Source organism: Castanea sativa, chromosome 3 (genome assembly GCF_040712315.1).
Source record: "Castanea sativa cultivar Marrone di Chiusa Pesio chromosome 3, ASM4071231v1".
In the NCBI taxonomy this organism is placed as follows: domain Eukaryota; kingdom Viridiplantae; phylum Streptophyta; class Magnoliopsida; order Fagales; family Fagaceae; genus Castanea; species Castanea sativa.
This window is the reverse complement of record NC_134015.1, coordinates 9950247-9970605: the sequence shown is the minus strand read 5'-3', so window position 1 is coordinate 9970605 and position 20359 is coordinate 9950247. Positions and strand designations below refer to the sequence as shown.

The 20359-nt window shown below is 34.3% G+C and overlaps 2 protein-coding genes across 2 annotated transcripts; both read left to right on the top strand.

Moving 5' to 3' along the window:
- The first annotated feature begins 7168 nt into the window (after window positions 1-7168).
- Window positions 7169-8839, top strand: LOC142627460 (putative GPI-anchored protein At3g06035). Its single transcript, XM_075801325.1, has 2 exons — window positions 7169-7253; window positions 8198-8839. Exons 1-2 carry the CDS (start codon window positions 7169-7171, stop codon window positions 8701-8703), a joined length of 591 nt encoding a protein of 196 aa, XP_075657440.1. The 3' UTR covers window positions 8704-8839.
- A 6279-nt stretch (window positions 8840-15118) lies between these two features.
- Window positions 15119-19976, top strand: LOC142628476 (uncharacterized; the record flags this gene model as incomplete). The annotated part of the gene is made up of 3 exons (XM_075802565.1): window positions 15119-15463; window positions 18719-18792; window positions 19611-19976. Coding segments are annotated over 3 exons (507 nt in total), but the record flags the coding sequence as incomplete, so codon positions are not given.
- Window positions 19977-20359: the final 383 nt, after the last annotated feature.

Here is a 20359-nt window from a genome sequence, read left to right as displayed (position 1 = left end):
TTTTTTGTGGAACTGTGGAAGTACTCTTTTATTAAGGTACTCTTGACTGATCAGTGTCATTATCTTTCACCTGAATTTGGAGGTCAAGGTCCACAACTGATCCAGGAGAGCCCAATATGTATAGGCCTTAGAATTTGATCTTTCTTTGGGGGGGGGGGGGGGGGGGGAATGAAGACAATGTAGTAGGATGATTGATTGTTTTGATCTATCTAGGTCCCTTGGTTTGAGTTCTTAATAGGTTTTTTAGTTCGCCACACTTATTTACATGATTGTATTCACTCATTTACACAAATATTTATCTCATGTATCCTTTTAAAAGGCAAAAAGATAATGTTCACTTTCAAAACATAAAAGTAGATGTGAGAATAAAAACTCTTTTTCATTTGCTGTTTTTAATAGGTTTATACGTCATACCAATGTTTGGATGTCAAAGAAGTGTAATGAACTTCCGTATGGCTTTTCATTCTAATGGTATTTTTGTGTTGTTCCACTTAAGAGAGGTTTAATAAAGAGTGTGCATCTAACCCACTAATCTGACAAAATTAACCCAATCCAATTCAACCCAATGCCCCAATCCAATTCAATCCAATGCCCCAGGTTGATTCTTCGTAGGTTGGTAGGTTTGGGTTGATATATATATATTTTCCATTTAGTTTATATTGTTACCCTTATTATTATTATTTTTTTAGTTTAATTTACTTTGGTATTTTGAGAATTAGTTTTCAATAATTTGGAATATAATATGGGTTTATTATGTGAATTTTAATGATTTATTGAAAAAAAGAAGAAGCTTAAATAGTTGATAAAATATTTTTTACAAGACATAAAAATAGGTTAACACAACCTACCACCAACCAAACCCGACCCATGTAAGGCATCTTGCAAAGCATATAAGAAATGACTACGCTTAACAAGAATGCGTATTATGCACTAGTCACCAACATTGTTTTACCACTCGTATCAAATTACAACAGTTTTTAAGTCTCAAAACCCCATATAGCCATGCTTTCTTTGCTGTGCAAATCTTCTTCAAAGTTCATCCAAAGGTAACTTATTTGCTCCATTTTCCATTGCCCTCATCACCAGAAATATATCATCATGGAATTTAACTCCTTTCATAAATTAACTATCTGGAAGCTTGAAGTAGCTCATGACATGTGTACGGATTGCCTAGGGAGAACCCTTTAATTAACACTTCCCATATTGCATGAGATAAAAGTGTCAACTTGGTTGCAGCCCTGAATTTGCTCCATACTCGCCCTTTATCTTTGAGAAAGTTTTGTTCCTTCTCCTTGTCACCAAAGACAGTATCAGTAAGCACATATTGACATATACTCTAGTACAAAACAGTATGTAGTTGCTGTTCTTTAGATTCTCTTCTTTAAGATTTAGTCATGTGGCTTTTTTCTCATGGAATGGAAGTGTATTTTTAGTTAAGTGCTGTCACATGACTAAATCTTAAAAGAGAGACTTAAAGAACAACATTTAATTACTGTACCTAAGTTTTATCTTATATTTTAAATTCCTAATGTAGTTTGAAGTGAAAGTAATTAGAATCTTTGTCAATATTGAATTTCGGTTTTAAAAGCCTTCCCACAAACTCAATAGATTAAGAATATGTTAACATTCTTCCCTTAGGGCGTGACATAAAAAAAAAAAACTATTATCAACAAATGAAAGGAAGTTAATCTTAGTCCTCCCCTATTTATGGGACCCTCATATATACTTTTTCTGTGATGAACTAATACTTTTTTAATATTCTAAAATTCAATTGTTAAAGCAACGACAAAAAAAAATGTTAAGAAGAATATTTCCTTCTATTCAATAAAATGAAAATAATATTTTCATAATGTATAACTTTAAATAAAAAAACTTAGTCATAAAGAGCCCTATCTTTTAATTTTTACAATTAAATATGCATGATATAGACTTTTCCACTTCTTCATTTTCTCGTCAGTTAATTAGAGTTCACGAAAAAAAAAAATTACCTAGCTGCTTTCTAGCTTATCGTTAAGTTAAATATTCCATTTTTCATATTTCACTTTTTTCAATCATTAATAAATAATTTCTTGTAAAGACAAAATTTAAATATAAAAATTGTTTAAGGGTTGTATATATCTTAAAATTTTTAATTAAATTCAAATATTTAGATAAATTAATAAGAATATTATCTTTCTCAAAAATAGTTTTTCTTTTAAAAATTAGAAAGCTTTATTGATTTATAATCAGAGTACATCATTAGCTAAATAAGGCGGAAAAATACGAAGGCAAATCTTTTGTTTTTGGAGAAAGAAACGAAGGCAAATCTTGTATCAACACAATCCTTTACATAGTTAGCAACAACTAACATTAGCAACTATATTCCCTTCCCTAGTGTTGGGGTTCTTTTTCTTTACCTTGCCACATGTTGTAGTTGGATTAGAACACTAGCATTCATGATGTTGTATTGGATTAGACATTAGAGCACTAGCAATAGATGTGTCAATTGCCAATGGTACACCAAAAAACTTCCACATCAAATCTTCTAAATGCTAAAAAATTTAAGGTCGGTTTGATAATGTTGTTCTGGTAATATTGTTTAAATGTTGTGGAATTACATGTGAGTGAAAACGTATTATGAAAATATGGGTTGTATTGTTTAAACAACACAACCAAACAAGCTCTTAGAGCATCACCGGTGGAAATGCCAAATGGGAAATGTAAAGATTATTTAGCATTAGAGCCAATAAATCATCCAGCATTATAACTTGTAAACGTTCGGAATTGTGAAATTTTTTACAATTGTGCTAGCATCTTATTAATAAGATGCTACTGTAGCACAATCGTATTTCTATAAATTATTTTTTAATTGTCTCTCTCATACTTTTTATAAAAAACTCCATCCAACTTTCTCTCTCCTCTCTCTCTCTCTCATTATTTCTTTTCTTTTCTCTATCTTCCTTCTCTCTCTCATTCTGCTCTCCTCTCTTCAGACTCAATCCCATAGCCACCACACCATGGCCTGACCCACTGTCACCGGCCATGGCAAGCCACCGCCCATTCATTATTTCTCTTCTCTTTCTTGTTGCAGATCAGTGTGATAGCTTGGAGATCGGCGTTTGGGGTTTGGCGTAGAGATCAGTGTTTGGGTGTTGTGTGGAGATCGGCATTGGGTATGGTGATCGGTTTTGGGCGTAGATATCAGCGTTGGGCGTGGGATGTGGAGATCGTCGTTGGGCATGGAGATCAGCGTTAGGCGTGGGATGTGGAGATTGCCGTTGGGCATGGAGATCATGGGATGTGGAGATTGGCGTTGGGCGTTGGGTGTGAAGATCGACGCAGAGATCGGTTTATGGGTTTTGTTCATTTATGGTGCGAGTTGTTTATTTATGGGTCTGATTTTGTTGGGATTTTGTTGGTCATTTGTGGGTTTTGTTTTGGTGGTGGTGGGTGATGGGTAGTGAAGCAGGGGTGGTTTGTTTGAGTTTTGTAGCCTTTTTGGACGGTGGAGGTGGTGATGGTTTCAGTGGAAGAGAGACAGAGGAAGAGAGTTAAAAATTAGATATGGTTTTGGGATATATTATTTTATTGGGTAGATATATTATTTTAAAGAGTAGAATAGGAAAATAAAAGTTAGGATGTTGGGTATGTTGTAAAATGGTATGATATACATAATAAAGTAGTTTTTTGAGATGGTAAAATAGAATAGGATAACTGTAGGTGCATAATTTGTACCCGAACCCAAAAACAAGTGATGGGCTTAGGCCCAAAGAGCCTTATACAATAAAATTTGTAGAGTATGAGTTTGAAACCTAGGTTTGGGATGTTGGAAAGTTGATTAACAGGCTATAATACCGTGATCTATGCAAGTAATAGATGAACGTAACAAAAAACCTTCATCGGACGTAAGCCGATGACAAATTGTATAGTCTTTCTTTCTCTAAGCAAAAGATTACAATTTCTTAGCTTCCAAAAAAGAAGAGCCCCCCTTTTCTCTCCTCTTTCATCTTCTTATATCCTTTTTCTTCTTCCCTGATCCGTCCACGTATAACACAGATCTTTTTCCCAGATACTTGTCCCATCCACCACTTTCTTAAAGTCTTTAAATAGTTGGAAGGCTGAATGCTACTGTTCAGAGGTCATTTCTCCATCAATGCGGCCAGGGAGGTAGATGCAGGGCCTTTAATGCGGTGGTAACAGCTTTTTCCTCAGATATTTTTCACTCGTTCCTTCCTCTAATGGGTGCTTGGACCACACCTTTACCCAACAGATCTTTCAGAATTCTGTCTCTAAACCGTTTAGCAAGCCTCATGGCCTTTACTGGGCCTGTCCGAGGAGATACTCCTCGGACAACTCCTCGAACAATTATTGTGCGGACTGACCTGTGGGCTTAGAGACCCTGATTGGACAGACTTGTACCAACTAACCAGGCCCAGAGCCCAAACGTTTATTTAAGCATTTTTACCCCTCACAATAACATCAACCAATATTGATGCTCTTAGCATTGATAAAGGGTACAATGCCATGTTTTTAGAATAGGCCGAAAATGTTTTATGTGCTAAACATATTTTGGTAATTTGGTGTTTTTTTTTTCCCCACTTTCTCTCTCCCACGTCAAATCCCAAGGCAAGTCCTCTTCCTCTCTCTCTACCTCTTTTTTTTTTTTTTTTTTCAAATGGGGCCACGTGATAAAATATATTTGTTTTGTTAATTTTTTAATATTTAAATTATTTTAATATATTATAATTTTAAAATAGAAGATGTGATGCAGAGTGTATTATAAAATAATGTGTTAAAATAGATATAGTATTTTTTTGACGCGTTAAATGCTAAATTTTTTATAAGAGCTCGAACTAATGCTCTTGGACCTTGCTATTAGCCCCAGATTCGAGACAGGGTTTGAGTACACTACTTTCATAAACATGTATTCTGGTGAAGGCTAGCGGCAGTGCGTGTCGCAAGAATTCCACACAATAGCAGTAACTTGAAAATAAAATAGTTAAAAGACTACAACAACGAGCAAGCAAATACAATGAGTCTTAAAAGACTACAACAACAAAGACTACACGAGCAGTAACTTAAGCAAATACAATGAGTCTTAAAATTTGAAAATAGAGGAAAATTAGAGTGATGTGGTAGAGGATTCTTCACAAACGATCAAGGATCTAAGAAACTCATTTTGGCCTTTGCTGTATTTGACACAAGAACGTTATGTTTTTGTGGGATAATATAATGAAGAGAGTTAAGGTTTTATGAACCTTTTTCTCATCTTCTGTTAAGTTTTTTCCTCTTCCCTTGCCTTTTTCATGTTCCCATGCACTTAGCTTTTATAGTGGTCTTTAAGGGTGTCTAAAATCTCACTGCTCTTAATTTGATGGGTCTTTTGGGTTGTGTCATGAGAAAATGCAATTGGTTTGGCTTGGTATTGATTTTGGGTAATCGAATTAGTAGAAAGGTTGCTTAGTGCTTACTTGACTCTCCTTGAAGGTTTTTAGCCTAATGAAGCTGCTGGATTTAAGGGATTATGCTTCTGAGCATTTAATGCTATTTTTGCATGAAACTTATAGTGTAAATATGGGAGTCGAATAAGGAATTTGCAGTATAGGCATATGCTTCTTGAAATATTAAGGTCATGAAAATGCATGTACTCCAAGCTCGCATGATTCTTCTTCCTTTGGGCTTAGAAAGCATCAAAATCCTCTCTTGGGCCTTCCAACTTTAAGTGGGCTTTAGGCATCATTTGGGATGAGAATGAGGTAGAGTAGAAAATTCATGGGCCTGATCTTGGTTGGACTATTTACTGACTAGGCTTCTATGTCAAGCTCTGCACAAATTGGTCCTCTCAAAACAGGATTGGGACTCGGGCGATTGCACTATTCAATTCTTCTAACATCATTTTTATTTTTTTATAAAATTATTAACTTTTTTTTAAATTTCAACTTTTATTTTTTATTTTTTTTACTTCATTGATTCAAGGGTTGATATCAAAAGTTAACTTTTTAACTTTTAATTTAAATCGTTGATAAAGTATTGCATGGTGCAACAGGCTATTGCACTATATCTTAATCTCTCAAAACACCTAACATAAAGAACAGATAGGATTAAGGCAGAAAATTAGTTAAATTAATTCAATACTAGTCTCATCACACGCGCTTCGCGCGTGTGATGAGACTTTTCTTTTTTAGTGGTCCTATTTTGTAGAAAAAAACTATATTTAATTATTTTATATATATATATATGATTTTTATTTTAAAAATCTAATTTATAAGTGAATAAATCAATTTAAAATTTAATAGGAGAGTGATCCTATTTTTTAGGCAATATTTTAGTGGGAGTTGGAGTTGCATTTTTACCGGATTGTCCTTTAGTTTTATCTATACTTAAACATAAGACTGTAAGGACATTTTTGAACTAAAAAAATGAGTTTTTACCGGATTGCCCCTACAGTCTTATGTTTAAATAGAGACAAAACTAAAGGACAATCCGGTAAAAACTCATTTTTTAATTCAAAGATGCCCCTACAGTTTTATGTTTAAGTAGAGACAAAACTAAAGGACAATCCGGTAAAAATGTAACTCCAACTCCCACTAAAATATTGCCTAAAAAATAGGACCACTCTCCTATTAATTTTTAAATTGATTTATTCACTTATAAATTAGATTTTTAAAATAAAAATCATATATGTATATAAAATAATTAAATATAGTTTTTTCCTACAAAATAAGACCACTAAAAAAGATAAAAATCATATATGTATATAAAATAATTAAATACAGTTTTTTCCTATAAAATAAGACCACTAAAAAAGAAAAGTCTCATCACACATGTGATGAGACTAGTAGACAATTACACGTGTTAGAATTTAATTAAGAAACTGTGTTACACAACGGTCTTTTTATAGGACAATATTTTGCCGAAATGTTAGCCCACACGACACAAAAACCAGAGCTCTATTGCTACTTTGCATGTCTTCCACGTGCAATTTATACATGACCATTCGGCAACAGTTATCTATTTTCTAACCGAACTCACAAGCGGCACCTGGAAATCGCTTTGAAAACTGCTACTACTATTAAGCCTAAACTACAAATCCGTCAATTCTCTCTCTTCTTGTTTCTCTCTTTTTTGTCTAGTGCATTCTAATCTTTCATTTGCAAAGTTCACAGACTCTCTCTTTGACATTGAATCCATGGCTTCTCTGATCAATCTTAGCCTGTTCCTGTTTGTACTTTTCCATGCCATTGTTTTGCTTTCTCACCCAGTTTTCTGTGATGGTACACGCACTCTCTCATTTACTTGTGGTGTTTTGAATTGAAGTATTTTGTTTTATTTTATTTTTTTCATATAATAATACTTTATATGTTAGGGCTAATGCAGTAATACTTGGATATGTAAACTTGCAAAAATCTTTTTACTTTTTATGGTAATTGAGATTGAAGCCTTTTCCTTTCCCTTTCTTTGTTGCGTGCATATCTATTATGTGATAAACTACTAGTGTAAGTGCTTGTATTATTCAATGATATGCTTGGTTCTTCCCATGGGTTGGTATCCCCATTCCCTCCCACTTTGTTGTAACTTGAGAGAAAAAGTTATTATAGGTGTGTACACTAAAAATTATTCTCAAGAATTTATAAATCCTATGAATCTAAAATATTGATTCTTTGGAGATGACAAGAGTCACGAGACTCGCCACGATTTTTTGGAGCAAAGCAAAGTGATGTACATTTATACTTTTTTTTTTTTTGAGGAACATGTACATTTATACCTATACTGTTAAATTAGTGAATATTTACTAATTCCTTTTTAGATTTAATATTTTATTATGATGAATTTAATTATTAAGGAAATTATTTCCTAGCATAAAGCTTTTTTACCATCATGCCTTGCCTTCTCTTGCTCTACATGAACATGGAACTTGGCCTTTTTCTCCCTTTGTAGAATTGCGGTTGAAGAATTGTAAAATGTAGTGGGAATCTACTGTGGTGTATTACTCGCAATTGGATATGTAGACTGAAGACTAATAATAGAAGTTTGGCTAGACTAATGATTGAAGTCATGATTACAATTAAAAACAAGTTTGTGTAATAACTATTTCTTAAAATAGAATCACAAAAAATAGTACCTTTAGACTATTTTTTTATATGTGGCATTACTTGTAATCCATGGCTTCTTACTTTGAGTTCTTCCTAATTCCTATATCATTTTTTTATGTGCACAGAGGACGAAGACAATCTTCTTCAGGGCATTAACAGTTACCGGAACTCATTAAACCGTCCAGCCCTCATTAAAAACGACAAAGCAGATTGCCTTGCCGATGAAATTGCTGATGAGTTGGAGGATAAGCCTTGCACCAGCCCCACCAATGGTGCCACCATTAAGCCAAGCTCCACTACTCAACTTCCTGACCTTCCCAAGCACTTCAAGAAGTGCAAAATTGATGTCAACACCACAGTAGATGGGATCATCTTGCCAGTTTGTGTGCCCAAATTGGTTCCAACTCTTGTGCTTACTAACTATACACGAACTGCAAATGCCAAGTACATAAACAGTTCAAAGTACACCGTAGCTGGGTTTGGTGCTGAGGATGATTGGATGGTGACTGTTTTGGGCACAAACACCACGGGTGGAAGTTTTTCTAGTGCCATCTCTTTGGTTTCAGAGGTTGGTTTGGGTCATTGCCTAATGTCTTTGTTGTTGGGGTTGTTCTTTATTGTAGTGAGCTAAGGTTTTTTGTCTCTCTCACATTGTGTGTGTTTATGTAGAATTTAGTTGTGTAAGCTTTGTGAATTTGGGCTTGTTCCATTCTCTTTGACATCTTCTAATTGTAGTTGACATTTTTCTTATGATATGTGATATATTTGGAACAATTATTATATGATATTGGTCATGCTGGTGTCTGGTGTTGATAGTCACACTCACGTATAGTTGTTCATTGTTTAATGTTAACTACTAAAGTTTATTTTGGGGTCTGGAAATCAAAATAAAGTAAAATTGGGGGTCTAACTTTAAGTCATGGCTAAGGTTCTCTTAGCAAAACAAAAATGGCTAAAGTTGTTTTTTCTTTCGGTTTGGGTCATTCTTTCGATCAATAGTCTCTACTCAATATGAAGTCCTGCGCAATTACATGAACTTGAGATATGCAATTCGCATAAAAAGTATGTCTTTGTGTTTAACTTTTAAAAAAAAAAATATTTATCTTTGAATTGTGTTGACATAAAAGAATGATTTCTATTTAATTGGGGATTGGAGTTTTTAAAAAGTCAATAGAATTTTCTTAAGAGTTTGTTTGGGATGAAATGAAAAGTTCAGCTTATTTGAGTTTTTAGTCTTTTTTTTTGTGGTACTATTCATGTGTTCCATTGCACTTTTAGTATTATTCATGAGTTTCAATAAAAAAATTTTAAAAAAAAAATTCAATTTTAACTAAATAAACTGTTTCTAATAAGATTTTTAGTCTTTTATTTTAGTTGGAACAAAAACCCCTATATATTCTGTCTTTGCCTTAACTTCTTTTCATGTGACGAATAGAAATAAAGTAGTTGTTACCAAAGATGTCTGATAATTAAAGCAAAAGATGAAGTTATTATGGTTTTCATTAAACCATTGAAAGTGATTTCGGTATTGAAGTACTAATTTTTTGGGAGAGGAAAACTTGAAAGTTGAAACCTCATGCTGAAGCCTTTGGTTACATGTTGCAAGCATCTTTATAAAAGCAATTTAATTAGACCCGGCTTCAAGTTATAAGGGGGCCACAGATTAGTTTATTAACAATCGGCTTGGATGGAAGGAATTTGAGTTCAAGAGAAATGAAATGGAACACAATGTTGGGAGTCACCATTCTTTGCGAGCCTTTTTTTTTTTTTTGGTTGTCGATAATTTGATGCTAAAAGAAGAGGGATTTGAACCGAACGTCTCTATAAGAATATCCGGATCGCGAATCAGTTGAGCTATGAGAAAAACTGATATGTATATATATGTCAATGTGGAACTAAAATTGTGTTTTTAAGACACAATTTCTACATAGCATTAATAAGATTGTATTTTTGCCTTAAAAGTGGATGTTTGTATACAAACTCATATCATATGTGAATTGAACTAGTGTTTCTAAAACATGATTTATGTATAAAATAAATACTATTTGAATTTTTACCTTAAAAATATCCAAACTTTAAAGGTTTGGATATCTGATATCCAAACTGATATTTAGAATTAAAATATAGTAGTATTTTTAAGATATGATTTTGATATAATATGAATACTATTGAATTTTTTCCTTAGAGAAACCTAAATCTTAGGTTTGGATGTATCCAAACTAATAAGTAGAATTGAAATAATATTTTTAAGACACGATTTTTGTATAACATGAATTATATGAATTTTTAGATATATCCATATTGATATGTAGATTTAAAATTGTGTTTTTAAGACACGATTTCTATATAACATGAATAAAATTATATTTTTACCTTAAGTGTGGATGTCTGATATTCAAATCATATGTGACCTGAATAGTATTACACCATTTTGGTATAAAATGAATACTATTGTTTTTTTGCGTTAGAAATATCCAAATCATAAAATTTTGAATTTTTGATATCCAAACTAATATGTAGAATTGAAATTGTATTTTTAAGACACGATTTCTTAATAATAAGAGTAAGATTGCATTTTTGCCTTAAAGGTAAATGTTTGATATCCAAACTCATATGTGAACTAAAATAGAGTTTCTAAGTGTGCGTTTGGGATTTGTGGGGGGTAAAAGGACCCAAGTGGGCATATGGGCCTTTGGACTGTAGCATGGAGGGCCGACCTGCTCCAGAATTAAGAATTTGTTAAGTCTACGAATTGGCTCATACGTCGAGGATCCGAGGATACAGCCGAGGGCGAGCTTCTCCTCGGACAGATCCAAGAGAACTCAGAGCTTCATTATGAAGGTCAAGGCACAACTCTGAAAGGACTAATAGTTAAAAGGGGGAAACCCTGAACCTTCGAGGTACACCGGTGTTAGGAAAATACCAAAAGAAAAGGCTGCCACCTCCACATTAAAGACTCTGCACCTACCTCCCTGGCCGCATTAATGGGGAAGTGACCCCTGAACAGTAGAACGGAAACTTCTGGCCACTATTCTAAGGCACTAAGAAAAGAAATATCTAGGGGAGGGGGTTAGAGCAACACGTGGATAAAGTATCAGAAAAAGAAGTATTTAAAGGGGATGAACGCTAGAGAAAAAGGAGCGGTGGGTAACAAAGAAAGAAATTAAGAGTTGTAACCTTTAAGAGAGAAAGAGAAATAATACTGAAGTAGTTCTCGGCTTACGTCCGAGGAGGTCTATTTGCAATTATCATTTGTTATTTACATGTGTTTGTAACTTTTAGTCTGTTATCAAGTTCTTATTACCTCTAACCTAGATTCCAAGCCCACACTCTACAAATTTTATTGTTTAAGGCTTATTGGGCCTGAGCCCGTAGCTGTTTCTGGGTCCAGGTGCAATTGTGCACTTATAGGATTGTTTAAAAAACTAGCTTGTTTTACCATTGAGCTTATTTTTGCTATTATTTATGGGTCCCATTGCACTTTTTGGTACTATTTATAAGCCTCACTATACTATTCATGGGCCTCATTATACTATTTTAGCTACCTTTTAACTTTATCTACAGTACTTTCAACAAAAAGTTTTCAGTTTCAGCTAAATAAGCTGTTTCCAAACAGACACTAAGACACAATTTTGTAACAAAATGAATACTATTTGAATTTTTAACTTAAAGATATTCAAACTTTAAATGTTTGAATATCTAATACCCAAACTAATATGTACAACTAAAATAGTGTTTGAAAATGGAGGAATTAGAATTTGTATTCCTTTGCTCTTTTCCATTATCTTTTGTATAATGGTTTATAAGCCTCAATTAAATAAAAGTGAAATATTGATTATCTCTATTTGCGAGGGAAAATATTAAAGATATAATCATATATAAAATTATATATTCATTTTCTTTTTAGTTTTTCTATAAATTTTTAAATATACTAAAGAAAAATAATAATTTTCATCTCTATTCCACTATTATGTTTTGTTATTAATTCCCAAACATTTTGCAAATGCTTTTGCTATTTGTTAATGCAGTGCTTTGTGGTTTTAAAGGTGAATGGTGTTGCCAAATGAGTCTGATTGGTAAAGTAACTATAACGACCATTTGAATTTTCCAAGCGATAATTTTTGTGTTTAGATGGACAATGTAATTGTAAGCAACATTATGGGTTCGTTTGGAACTGCTTATTTTGCTGAAATTAAAAACGTTTTGCTAAAAGTATGTAAAAAACAAGAAGAAGCTAAAAGCTGAATTTTGGAGCTATGAGACCCAGATGAGACCCACTTTAGGAGTGAAAATGAGCTAAAAAGTAAAATAAACTAACTCTTTCTCAAATTCCAAACACAACTTACATTACCAAAAATATTTGTAAAGGCAGCAATTTAAAGGTCTTTAAGTCAAAAACTATCCTCGTAAAAGTCAAACTTCACTTATTAATGGTACAAGAAACATAGAGATGCCACCAAGAGTACCTTGCCATGCATGGCAGCTTACAAAAAGCAGAGATTCTAAGGAAAAATATCGCAAAAAAGCTACAAGCTCTTGTTTTCATTATTCTCTTTTGTATTGATATATATTGCTTATCAGTCATCACAAGACACAGCTCTTGACTCTAAAACCACGGCTTTCCTTAAACATAGCCTCCTTCTACTCTTTATGCTTGTTCTTCATGATATGTGCACTGCAAACCAATGTATCACAATAATGGTACACATTCTCTTTCTCTTGTATGCGTGTGAATAAGTGAGTTTTGCCCCAAGGGGAGATGCCCTGTTTGGATTTTTTTTTTTCATCATTCATCACTCATCACTCCTCACTCAATTTCCGTCACTCATCATTCATCACTTAAAATACCCCAACTCCCTACACTCCACCTGTTTGGCACCATCACTCAATATTTTTCAACTATTTGCAGGCCCTATACCTGTCACATAGTCAGAGCAAAGCTGCTTTGTTACCCATGAAAGTTTTTCATCCCCATCTTTTTCTCTTTTCTCATTTCCCCTTCACCCATGTTACTCTCTCTCTTCACCTTACACTCTCTACCACTAAGCTCACAAGCTCAGCCTTCTCCTCCACCAGGCACCGGAGCTCACAAACTCACAAGCAGATCACGCTGTGAGTGTCGGTGACCGAAAAGGTTTGTACCGGCGGCTCAGCCTGGTAGTTCAGTGAAGGAAAGATTGAGTCGGCGCAGAACCTTGGGATGTATTATCCGCCGCCGTTGTTGGCTTCCAAGCCTGTCTCTTCTTCACATCGTTTAACAACATTTCATCTTCCTCTGCCTTCCATGGTCCTTCTCTTATACCTTATCTATTTTCACTTCCATTTTTTGTTTTCTCACTCTCAAATTCCAAACATTTCTCACAATGGGTTTTTTTTTTTTTTTGGCATGGATGTGGGCTAGACTAGGTCGAGTAGCGGTGTGGGCGTAGGCTGGCGTGGGTCGGGTAGAGGCATGGGCATGGGTCTAGCGGCGTAATTAGATGGTGCTAATCGGCGACTGGGGTTTTCTATTGGGTGTAGTGGTGTGGTTGTCGGCGAGTTGGCGTGGTGGGTTTCTTTGTTTTGTTTTTTTGTTTTTTTTTGTTTTTCTCTTGGTGGTTCTTGTGGTGGCTATTTCTGTGATTGTGGTTGTTGGTGGTGATTTTTGGCGGTTTTTTTTTCCTCTTGGTGGTTGTTGGTGGTGATGTTTTTGTGTTTTTTTCCTCTTGGTGGTTCTTGTGGTGGTGCTTCTTGTGGTTGTTGTTGGTGGTGGGTTTGGTAATGGTGGTTGTTGGTAGGTGGTGTGGTGGTGGCTATTGTGGTTGTAGTGGTGGTTGCTGGCTAGTGACGAGATGGGTTTGTTGGATGGCAGTGGTGGTTAGTTTTTTTCTTGGTGGTGGCTGGGCAAAAGGGATGAAGTGTGAAGAGGTATGCTTGGATTTGGGAATGGAGAAGAGTTTCTATGGGGGTGGGTTTTTGGTGGGAAGGAAAAAGTTGTTGGTGGAAATCGTAAAAAGGAGAGCCAGACTTGACAAGGCACTGGCAATGGGTCCCATACATGTGTGTTTAATTACGAAAATGTCATTGGAAACAGAGTTTTGAAAACTGAAAATACCTAAAATGTGTTTTCAGTTTCCATAAATCATCACTCAAAAATTAGAAAAGTAAGTGATGGAAACAATAACTGGAAAGAAAATCCAAACAAGCCTCTCAGTCATGGGTGCCACCATTTTTGAGTTATGGGTGATGGAAACAGAGTTATGAGTTATGGAAACATGAAATCCAAACACCCCCTCAATTTGATAAAAGGGAGCTTCCACATGCATCCTTTGTACTCATCCATCTCTATCAATATTTAAAACACGGGTGATTACGATCTCAATATACAGAAAATTTACAGTCTCATTGAAGCAATATATTTTGGTGAAAGACTTTTGTAACTCAAATGCTACATTTTAGTGTTTACAATAAAAACATCCGATAATTCAAATCCTCCATCTTAAACTATCAAATTATTAAATATATAAATAAATCATTGTCTTTTTTATCCTATTGTCAACTACCTCGAATCAAATTGGTTAACTCACTCAAAAGTCAAAAGTTCTCAACCTACCTAGCAATTTCATTTTTTGCACATTTAATGGAAATTCTGTAAATTGGATGAAAGGAAATTTTAAATAAAAGAAGTACAAAGTTTTTCTCAAAACTTTTCAAACTTTTCTTATATTTTTTTTATTAGACGTGAATTTTGACAAATTCACTATTAAATTGCATTTTTTTATTATATATTCCATGCTAACAAAATTTCAAAAAGATAAAAAAATACATAACTAAGTCATTAATTATATGTTTAAATTTTAAGTTTTTATAGTAATAATAAATTATGTATAAAAACATTTATGGACCAAATAGTAATTAATATTTGGTTTAAATAAAATTTAATAGATATGTTAAGAACATAAATAAATGGTTATATTTTCAAAATAAATTGTCTTAGTTTAGCCGGAGTTCGAAGGGTTTAAAGGGCAGGGTCCTCAATGATTTTTGTGCTTTCGTCCCAAGACTAAAAGCCCAAAACGGAACCAAAGTCCAGCCTATCTGACACTGATAGTCTTCTTCAAAAGCTTCATTCTTCGGCTTACACTACAGCAAATGGCGACGATGCTGAGGAGCCCCAGCACCACCTGGGGGAACATGGGTTTCACCGCGTTGTTTGGTCGGAGGTTGAGTCACTTCATGGCCCTCCCTCCGACGTTGGATGCTCCCAACCAATCCACCGTGAGCTGACATTTCCACCGTCCGTTTTGCCCGAGTCCGATCAAAACCCAGATAGCAACAACAACATAGGATTCGGATTTGGATTTGAGTTCCCGAGTTTTTCTTTGGAGCTTCTGGCTGTCCCCAAGAGGAAGGTACCATCTCACTCAGGGACGTAGCTATGCTTGGACCAAGGGGGGCAATGGCCCCCCCTTGGCCAAGTGAAAAAAAGAAAAATATAAAATATATAAAGCATGGTTTTGAATTTTCATGCTCCATTTTTGTTCAATACTTCCCTGCTTTCACAAAAAAAAAAAAAAATACACTTTCTTTATTCAAAATTTCATTAAATTTTTATTCTTTTTGTGAGTTTCTATCTGCGTTCTAAATGATTTATAAAATTTATCTTAAAACATTAGCATGGGATAATTACAGCTTAAGTGGTTGATGAAGTTCCCAAAGAAGCTCCGGATAAACACACACACATATGTATGTATATATTCTTTTATAAGTAGCTTGGATAAAATTTAAAAAAAAAAAAAAAAAAAACATGGTTGTCTTTGGGTTAATCTAGAGCTATGATATGAAGGTTTGGGCTATAACAAATTTTTTAAGCATTTGGGTTTGAGTGTATCTCGCCCCCCTCACTCGAAATCCTAGCTCCGTCCCTGATCTCACTTCTCACTTTTTTTCCTTTTTCTTTTTCATTTCAATCTGGGTTTCTTGGATTGAATTTATGTTATTGTTGAGTATGGTTGTGTTTGGGATTTTGGATTTTAGAATTGAAGTTTAAGGGTTCTGGGTCTTGCTAGTATTGTGCTGATATCGCTTATTACAAATATCTTGAGGTTTTTTTAAATTTAAAAAATAAAAAATTTGGAGTGTGGGATTACTTTCTGTGTTCTGAATTATTAGTCTAAGAAATGTTATTGCTGGGTGTAGTTGTGAGAAGCTTTTGTGAACAAGGGTATAGTTTCTTTCCCGTAACTTGGTCAGGAGTTTCATTTTCCTGTTGGCTGTCCCATCCACTTCTTTGTGTTTTAAGAGCCACAATATTGTTATGTAGTGCTGTTGTATGACTTCACAGTTCACACTTCTTTGTGTCCTAACAGCAACAATTGTATTATATAGTGCTGTTATATGACTTCAGTATGTTCAAAAATGTTGGCTCACAATAGATAATCATACCCACTGACTGTTTGGGCATGTATTGGTGTTCGAAAACTTTTAAGTTCCCCCCTCCCTGAAGAAAACAAAATAAAATAACAATGGCGGAATAGAGAGAGCAGAGAGAATTGAGAGAAAAACTGTGTGTTTGTATATCTGCAACACTAACTAAAATAATACATTGTGACTAGCTCTTTATATATAGAGCCCAAAATAGCTTAGCCTCTAATCTAACAAACTAACAATAATCCTGTAAAGATTGGGATTAGTTACACTATATACACACGTGATTAATGTGCATTAACAATAGAGAGAAATATCTGATAACAGAAATTATTTGTGGAGCCATAAGATCTCTTGGACATTAACACTGAAGACTGAAACTTCTGAACAGTTCTGAATAGAAGGCAAACAGCTTAAAACGACTTTCCAGTGTCAACATAAAAGGATCCTTCAGTAGAACAAAACGTCACTGTTTATATTTAAGGAAAGCGATGCCGTTTTGTACTACTAACTTGAGTTGAAATATAGCCGTTAAACTAGCTGTTATCTGCTGTGTCTTATATTCTTCTATTACTCCCCCCATGGCGAATTTTTAGGCAAGCATTGGTTTTTAAAGACTTAAGTTCCTGTTATTAGACTTTTTAATGTTTGCTAAATAAAAGCTCGTGGCACTATTTTTGGGTGACATCTGATTTCATTGGTGCAATATTTGTGTTGGGGAGTTTTGATTTTCTGTCTTGTGGTTGAGCATTGTAATTGACTCTCAGTCACTCCCCCCCCCCCCCCCCCTTTTTTTTTTCTTTCCCATTATGTGAATGATTTATTTTCTACAATGATGCAAGGTGTCCAACATATTGGTAGAACCAATACAGAACTTTTGGCTTAGACATCAAACTGACTGATAATGCTTTGAGCAACACTCTTCTCACCAATCTACTGTTATTGGCAGAGCAGGGGTGGCGTTAAGTGTTGTTCAAGGGGTTCATTTGAACCCCCTAACTTGAAAATAAAAATATTATATATAAAAAATATTTTTTTATTAGCTTACTTTACTTTAAAAAATATTTTTGAACACCCTGACTTATATTTTGCACACCCTAATCACAGATGAGTCCAACCCAAAACTAAACAATAACACAGGCCAACCTAGTCCAAAACTAAAACACACACATATGAGCCCATCCTAAAACCAAACAATAGCATAGATCATATAGATCCCTCTCTCATGAATCTCAGTTAATTATCTGACTATCTTGGTATTTTCAACTCTAGGAATAAAGAGTGAATATTTGTGAGTTGTGAGTGTCTATTTTATTATAAATTTTTATTATATGTGTGAGTGTGTTTAATATTGATTATGAATTTTTTTTTAATAATTTTTTTTGTGTGAATTGTGATGTGTGCAAATGTGTGCATGTATAGTACAAACATGATATAACTTTATATAATTTAATTTTTAGGAAATACATAGGGTTTGTAATGATTCAAAATATGAAAACTCGTAGAAAGAAATTGTAAAATTTTATGTATTTGCGTGTTTTCTTTGTTGGTAACTCGATATAGTCAAGTTTTATTTTAATTAAATTCTATTTTAACTTATATTTCTTAATGAACCCTTTGGATAAAATTCCTAGAGCCGCCACTGTGGCAGAGGGTACAAATAGAATGTAATTCAAACGTTATCTTCAGCCCTTTAGTCTTGATAAAATAGGTATGCAGGAGCTACGATTCTTTCTATCAGTTTCAAATATATTGTGCACATCCATGAACATATCTTACTTGACATCGATGAGGTACTGGTAATTATCAAAAAGATTGTACGTTTAGTAGTAAGAAAGTGGTATGGCATGTACAATTATAATTAGGAACATATGTAGTTTATAATTATGATGTGGCGTTATCATTTCTATCTACACACACACACACACACATTAGGGATTATCACAGTTTTCTTGGAAGCAATGATCTCTCTCTTGATATGTTTTTCTCTTTTAATGATCATCTGATTCTAGCTTGCCTGTTGGACATGTCATTTTATTCTTCATCTGCTTCAGTCATAAAGGTTGGTAGGTTTTTTGACTTTGTGCTAGCCTAGGGTAAAATTGTTTTTTTTTTTTTTTTTTTTTTTTTGGGGGAGGAGGGGGGGGGGGGAGGGGGATGAGTGAGTGTGTGTGTAGGTTCTGGGTAAACAATGCCTTTTTTTGTATGAAATTGATTTTAAAAGAATGTCCACCATGCAGGTTTCTCCCCATAAGAGAGATATAAGAAATGGGCCAAAGGCTTTAAAACCTTCATCTGTGATTATACGGTGCATGTAAGTATTTTTTCATTACTGTTCTTCTGTTAAGTTCATTTTGCCGATACTGATATCAGCATATGTTTCATGTTTTTTACGGGTTCATATATACCACTCTCTCTCTCTCTCTCTCACACACACACACACACACACACAAAACATATTTACTTTTGAATTCATTATGAAATTAGCCAAATGTTTGCATCACCTTTGTATAATTGGCTTGCCTTTTCAGAATTCAGACATATAAATGAATCTTCATATGACAAAATTCTGTGCATAAAGTCCTGTTTTTCTGTAACTAAGAAACATTCTTGGTTTCTCTGTTCCATTTTTTAGCATCATTTGGTTCACTGTCTTCGAACATGAGTAGTCTTGAGCAGATAAATTATTTTTTTCACCCAGATTAAGTTCTTTATCAGCAGTTAGTGAGGTGACAAAGCATTTGATTAATTGATTAGGGTGGTTCATTGCTGCATTTTAGAATAAATAGGCAGGGCTTGAGGGGTTTACACTTGTGATGGCCACATAAAAATTTAATATATACTTAGGGTTTGTTTGGATACTGCTTATTGCTGAAAACTGAAAACTGAAAACACTATAGTAAAATAATTTTTTAATGTGTGAATATATCGTGGGACCCAGTTTTAAAGTTGTTTTTGCTGAATAAAGTACTTGCAGGTCCCATAAATAGTGCACAGTACCTAAAAAAAACAACACAAATGCGCAAACACGCAATGCAGACGCTATCCGAACTCCACCTTAGATTGACAAATTAAAGAGTATATTATGTTTGCTTTGTTGTATATCTAAGACTTTACTATTTTCTGTCACAGGAGCTGTGGTCGGGTCAAGCTGCCACACTTCCACAGTTGCAGCGGAAGGAGGGAAGGTGTCGGTGAGCAAAACGAGTCATCCAGATAATCAAATTCTCAGATACGAAGTATCAAACCTTGGTGGACTCCTACAATTTTAAATTTTCAGTTTCAACAAGTTTTTTCTTGTAGGAATGCAGGTTATGTTAACCTTGTTCTGTTTCGCATGAATACACATTTCTACTAAATTTTTAGCGTTGTTAAAACCTCATCCATTGAGGCTGGGATTGTGGATAATTAATTTGGTTAACTAAGGCCTCTGCAAACCGGAGTAGTTTTATGAGCAGAATTCAAGATTTTAAATTCAGTGTGGAAGTTTTGTAATTATCATAAAAATTTTCTGATTTTTTTGGTTCTGTTCAATACACTAATAATCTTGATCAGGCAGTTGTTGCAAAAGATCGTTCAAAAATTGGTGAAGGCTGCATTTCTTAATGGTCATCGATAACATTTACTCACCAACAGATATTTACAAACCCCAGGATAAGTATAACCTAAACATTCACGTCACTTTCCCCTTACAATAATCTGTAACTTGGTTAAGAGACCAAGTTCAAAGCATAGAGGTCTGGTATTGGAATAGTTATTTATAACGTGGGCGGGATTGATGTCAAGTTAGGATTCAAATAGGTTGGAATGGAGTGTGTGAGATGTTAAACTTTTTTTTTTTTTGTGTTTTTTATTAACTTTCATCAGTTCATGTCCTCCTT

Bases quoted from the DNA above. Each gene is read 5' to 3' on its own strand.
- LOC142627460 (XM_075801325.1), top strand. From the start codon at position 7,169: ATGGCTTCTCTGATCAATCTTAGCCTGTTCCTGTTTGTACTTTTCCAT. The intron at 7,254-8,197 runs GTACACGCACTC...TTATGTGCACAG, and splicing joins TCACCCAGTTTTCTGTGATG to AGGACGAAGACAATCTTCTT.